The following is a 5,845-nucleotide window of genomic DNA, read 5'->3' as shown; positions in this document are numbered from 1 at the left end:
TCCTCCATTCTCCTCTTGGGTTCTTAGGCACTCAAGTACCACACACCCAGCGTGAGTTTAAGCCACTGGGTCCGGGACTCAAACCACTATCGACTATGTGGGAGTCTAATGACATAGCCATTACACTATCTGCTGGTCCCATGACTGGAGAATAAAGAGATATGAATATTGATCAAAAAGATAGTCGATAGCGGTTGCAAAGTAGAATACTTGGAAACGAGAGTTGTTTTTGTTTTTGTTTTTGTTTTTAAGAATTATTTTATTTATTTGTTTGTTTGTTTGTTTGTTTGTTTATTTTTAGTTTGACCAGAGAGGTCACAGAATGAGAAAGAGAGTGAGAAGAGGAGCGAGGGAAGGAAAGTGAGAAAGCAAGCTGCCAGGTCCAGGACTCGAACTGTGGTAGGCCATGTGGGAGTCCAGTGCCCTAAACTACTATGCCACCTGCCACCCCAGAATTGAGATTTTTGTGGTGGTATTGTATTGACAAGTTATAGAATATGACAATTTAAGAGAGTAGATCAAATAGGGAGAGTAAATTATTGTTGGAGGATAGAAAGCAGCGGTATTACATTAATATTGCCAGGAATATTAGCAGGAGAAGAAGTTGAGAGAAAAGTAGAGTCAGGTGGTAAAATCTTTAGTGAATAAAGAAGAGATTCACCTACCAAGTAGGAATAGTAGTGGTATAGTTAGTAGCACATGGTACCAAAGAAGCCAGATTTTTTTTTTTTTTTAGAAAGGGAGGGGAGGAGAAATCATCTGGAAGAGGCAAAAAGGAGTAATGGGGGCCAGATGGTAAAATGTGATACCCTGCAAGACTGACCCACATGAGAATATTCCAGGTTTAAGTCCAGAGACCTCCCAGAATACATCAGGCATATGCATGCCCATGATTTGGGGCTGCCTAAGCTGGGGGAAGATGGCATCAAGAGCCTGTTGGAGTCCTCTCTCTCACTTGCAAATAAATAAACTTGGGGGGAAAAAGAAGAGGAAGAAGGAATTGATTCATATCCCCTCCAGGTTCTAGGGTGTATAAATAGTATTCAAGAGGCTGTAGAGGAAGTAATGTCTTCAAGAAAGCCAGGCTTTCAGTCAGAACAAAAGAGTAAAGGCAGTTTTCAGAGAGGTACCACCCAGTTCCCTATGAGAGTGCTACTTGATTATTTTGTCCCTTTGTCTTTGTTTTGATTCCTTATTTATTGTTGCTCTGATTTGGATGTGATACTAGGTGGTATGGGCAATCATTAATCATTCACTGGATGAGTTACTTAGAAAGATGGCAATTGCTGAGCCAAATGATACTCACTTTTGCCCTTAGAGTAAGGTTTTAGTACCTCAGCAGCCACTACTACTAATTCCCAAATGAGCTGTAAAATATGCTACTCTTCTGTTATATTCCATGCATTGCTTCTACCCTTTCTAGCCCCTTCTTTATCAAACTATAGTTGAAAAATAAGAGCTTTATATATTTAAAGTGTACAACTTTCGTATAATGTGTTACCTTGTTTCTTTGTTAGGGCAAGGATGAGTAAATTTTTCTAAAACTGAAGAACTCACAGGGCTATCTTGACACTGTGGTTGACAGTTAAAAGAAGTTAGTCTAAGAATAGTGTGTAGCCTGTAGCTTTGAGTAGATATGAAGGGAAAAGGTATACCTAACATGTACCACATCATGAAAGGTCTAATTACTTTAGTGTGAATTAAATCCTCTGATAGAATTAGAGCTGAAGGATAATTGGTGCTCGATTTCATAATTGGCTTATATTGTAAGATTATCATGTACCACATGTACTCTCTTCGAGACATCTGGCAATCTAGGGTGTCTAGCTCTGTAAGCAGGGATACAGCATAAAGTCCAAAATGTGGTTGGTACAGGGCCGTAGCTAACGGATTAGGATAAGCAGCATCGAACTGCCAGCACAAGCATGCTGCTACAACAAATGACCCTTTCTACAAGTACTTCAAGGGACTATGAAAAGGAGTTGGACCTCAAATCAGAAGTGCTTCTTACACTTTTTGGTTTATATTCTCTTCTGTTTTCAGTGATGACAGTATGGGCTATCAATATCCGTTCACTCTACGAGTTGTACAGAAAGATGGGAACTCCTGCGCTTGGTGTCCATGGTATAGGTAAAGTGACCTTCAGCAAAAGAGAAAAATTTTAGCAGAATTGCTAAATATTATTCCTTTGCTTCAAATATTATTCCTTTGTCATAAGATTTCCAGTTTTGAGAAGTAACAGCAAGTAATGAGAAGCTTGAAATAAACTTAGTAATTGTTCATTCATCCTCTTCCTTGTGAGGTCAGTAGCTTGTTTTGCTTTTGAGACAGCTGGTTTTATAAACTACAGTCCTTAACAGATTCATAACTTATGATAAAAAAAAATATAGTCAATAATTTCCATACCATCTGCTCTGCAAATATAAATCAGTTTGACAATTCTGAATCCAGTAGGAGAACATAGTCTACTTACTAGACCTTGCTGGAAGTCTGGTTTGGGTTTTTAGAAAAGTTATGGAGATTGGTTGTTGCTGTTACAGCAGGGAAAGGACCTTATATTACTAAAGTCTGCCTTTAGAGAAGTGTAAGAAACTTAGCAAACTGAGTCTAAAGTAGGCATTGGAAGCTTGGCTTTATCATGTCTTCCCCTTCACCCTCCTTCTCCAGCAATTCTATGAATTTTTGTATATGTTTACTTAACATGACAGTTTACAAACAAGGAGATAGGCAATCGTCCTACCTTAGAGCATTAAATGACTGAATTTAGAATTTCTTTAGAGCTGTTATTATCTCAGGTAGTCATTTCCCATATTAATTTGTCATAAAGTTCACATCTTGTTTATTAACAAATGGTTATCAAACACTTTCTAAAACTAAAGACTTAAGAAGTGACAGACATGATTCCCTGAAATAGTAATTATTAATAAATATTCCTCAGACCAGCAAATGGTGTAATGGTTAACATTGCTGGATTTCCTCATAGTCAACCACAGTTTGAATCCCAGACCCTGTAGCTTAAAACTCATGCTGGGCATTTGTGCATGTGTGCCCCAAATCCCGAGAGAACAGAGCAGAAAGGATTGTGACTTGACCATCCTCCCTTGGGAGTGATTTCTCACTTCCTGTTTCTCTTTCTTTCTCTGTCTCTCCGGCGAGTGCATGCACCCTATAGCCAAAAACTCTCAAAAATAAATAAATAAATATTCCTGCAATTATCAGAGTCTAAAGTTAGAAACCCATGACAAGTCATGAAAACCAAGAAGAAAGTAGAGAAATAGTAAAGGAGATTGCTTCTGATTAGGAAAATTTAGATTCCTTTGTAATTATTTCTTTTTCAATGAATATCCTCCCCCCCCCCTTTAGGTTTTGCAGAGGTTGTAAAATTGATTGTGGAGAAGACAGAGCTTTCATTGGAAATGCATATGTCGCTGTGGATTGGGACCCCACAGCCCTTCACCTCCGCTACCAAACGTCACAGGAAAGGGTAAGTACTTGCAGCCACTTTAGGCTGGTGATTTTATATGGAAAACTTTTCCCAGTTGAGCTGTATCATTTCTCTTTTAGATAACTTAAATATAAACAGAAAAACACTCATCATTATTCTCTGAAGCACCTAATATATTAATGTGATTGCTTGAGTTTCCATTTTTTCAACATCTAGAGTTAGTTGCACCTGAGGCATTAGATTTCATAATACTAGTAATACATAAATCTTGAAATAAGATTTGATTTGGGGGGATTTTTTTGAGAAGTTTTTGCTTTAGGGCACATGCACTTGCCAGAGAGAGAGAGACAGAGACAGTTGGAGAGAAAGTGAGAAATTACACCCCAAGAAGGATGGCCACGCTACGTTCTGTTCTCCATTCTCCTCCCAGGATCCTGAGCATGCACACACATGTGCCAGCATATGAATTTCAAGCTACTGGGTCCAGGACTCAAACTGTGGTCAACCACATGCGAGTCCAGTGACGTAACTGCTACACTGTCTGCTGGCCCCAAAACTGGGTTTAAATAAGTTGTTTTCAGGCCAGCAGGTAGCAAGCATGATAGGTAAGGTGCTGAACACCTCCACGACCAGCTACAATTTGAGTTCTAGACCTGGTGGCTTGCTTTGTCACTTTCTGTCTCTCTCTCTCTGGTGAGTGCATATGACCTGTAACAAATAAAAAAATAATGAGGGAGGTAGTGTGGTGGTTAAAGGCGCTAGACTCCCACATGACTAACTGTGGTTCAAGTCCTGGACCTGGTAGTTTGCTTTCTCACTTTACCTTTCTGTTGATCAAAGTGGAGAATAATAGTAATAATAAATAAAGTTAAATAAAGTAATTATTTTAAAATAATAATAATTATAAATAAAATTTAAAATAATTCTTTTTGTTTTTTTTTTAAGAGAGATTTTTGCTATAGGGCACGTGCACTCACTGGGAGACAGAGGCAGAAAGTGAGAAATCACCTGCCCAGTGGGGCTGGCCGCACTGCAATCCCTTCTTCTCCATTCTGCACTCAAGATCTTGGGCACACACGTATACATGCCTGGTGTGAGTTTGAAGCCCCTGAGTCTGGGATTTGAACTGTAGTTGACTACATGGGAGTCCAGCGATATAACCATTACATCTTCTGCTGGTCCCTAAAAATAAAAAATAAAAGAAATTATTTTCTCAGGCCAGCAGGTAGGGGAGTGGTCAAGGCACTGGATCTCATATGGCCAACTCCGTGGTTTGAGTCTGGGACCCAGCAGCCTGAAAAACACACTGGGCTCATGTGCATGTGTACCCCAAATCCTGAGAAGAGTGGAAGAGGAGTGATTGCTGGAGTGCCATCCTGCTGAGGGGCGATTTCTCAGTTTTCCTGTCTCTGGCTTTCTCTTTGTCTCTCCAGCAAGCACACATATTCTGTGGTAAAACAATCTTTAAAAAAAAAAAAAAACAGAAGGAAAAGGAGGAGTTATTTTCTCTGCCCATGACATACCAATAAACATCCCTGCTCATTTGCTGAATATTACTAATGCTGCAGCATTTGATAGCCACAGTTACTTAGCTCATATGCATCCCAGAGTTATAAATGCTATCTTTAATGGGAAAAATAATCAGAAAAATTAGACAAAAATTGGAAATGTTTCAAGACTGGACACCTAAGAGTCCATCTCAGTGACTGTTCTTAACACTTCACATTCCTCTAGTACTACTTTTTAAGTTTTGAAAATGTTACTTCAGAAAGAATACTAACTCTATACCTTAAAATATTTGCCTCAGGCAATTTTTAATCAACTAAGTATTTGAAGAGTAGAGATACTAAGAATCTGAAGCAGAGGGCCAGCAGGTGGCATTGTGGTTAAGGCACTGGGCTCCCACATAGCTGACCACGGTTTGAGTCCTGGAGATGGAGGTTTGCTTCTCACTTTTCCTTTCTCTCTTTTTCTGTCTCTCTCTGGTAGAATTAAAAAATAATATTAAATAAAATAAATAATATTTTTAAAAATAACTTGAAGAAGTAAATGCAACAGAATCAAATGAGCTAAAGTCACATGGGGGGCCGGCAGGTGGCGTGCTGGTTAAAGGCACTAGATTCCCACATGGCTGACCACAGTTCAAATCCCGAACCTGGCAGCTTGCTTTCTCTCTTTACCTTTCTCCCTCTCTCTGTCTCTGTCTGATAAGATCAAAAAAAATAATAATAATAACAAATGGAATTAGATAAATAAATAAATCTTTTTTTAAAAAGTCACATGAGGAATTGTAGTTTTTGCATTTATATGACTCTTGATAACTATTTTTTTCTTTCACTATTTTTTTTTTTTTTTTGGAGAGGTTTTTGCTATAGGGTGCGTGCACTCTCCAGAAAGACA

At 38.7% G+C, this 5,845-nt stretch overlaps 1 protein-coding gene across 1 annotated transcript in view; it reads left to right on the top strand.

Annotated features, from left to right (window-relative positions):
* USP32 (ubiquitin specific peptidase 32) overlaps window positions 1–5,845 on the top strand; it is a gene marked incomplete at its 5' end in the record, with an annotated part of 140,329 nt that overhangs the window by 119,078 nt on the left and 15,406 nt on the right. The window contains 2 exon segments of the mRNA XM_014590131.2: window positions 2,044–2,130; window positions 3,364–3,484. Of these exon segments, the coding sequence (XP_014445617.1) occupies window positions 2,044–2,130; window positions 3,364–3,484 (208 nt within the window).

Source organism: Tupaia chinensis, unplaced genomic scaffold (genome assembly GCF_000334495.1).
Source record: "Tupaia chinensis unplaced genomic scaffold, TupChi_1.0 Scaffold000407_4, whole genome shotgun sequence".
NCBI lineage: Eukaryota > Metazoa > Chordata > Mammalia > Scandentia > Tupaiidae > Tupaia > Tupaia belangeri.
The sequence above is the reverse complement of the archived record's forward strand: the minus strand, read 5'-3'. Positions and strand labels throughout refer to the sequence as shown.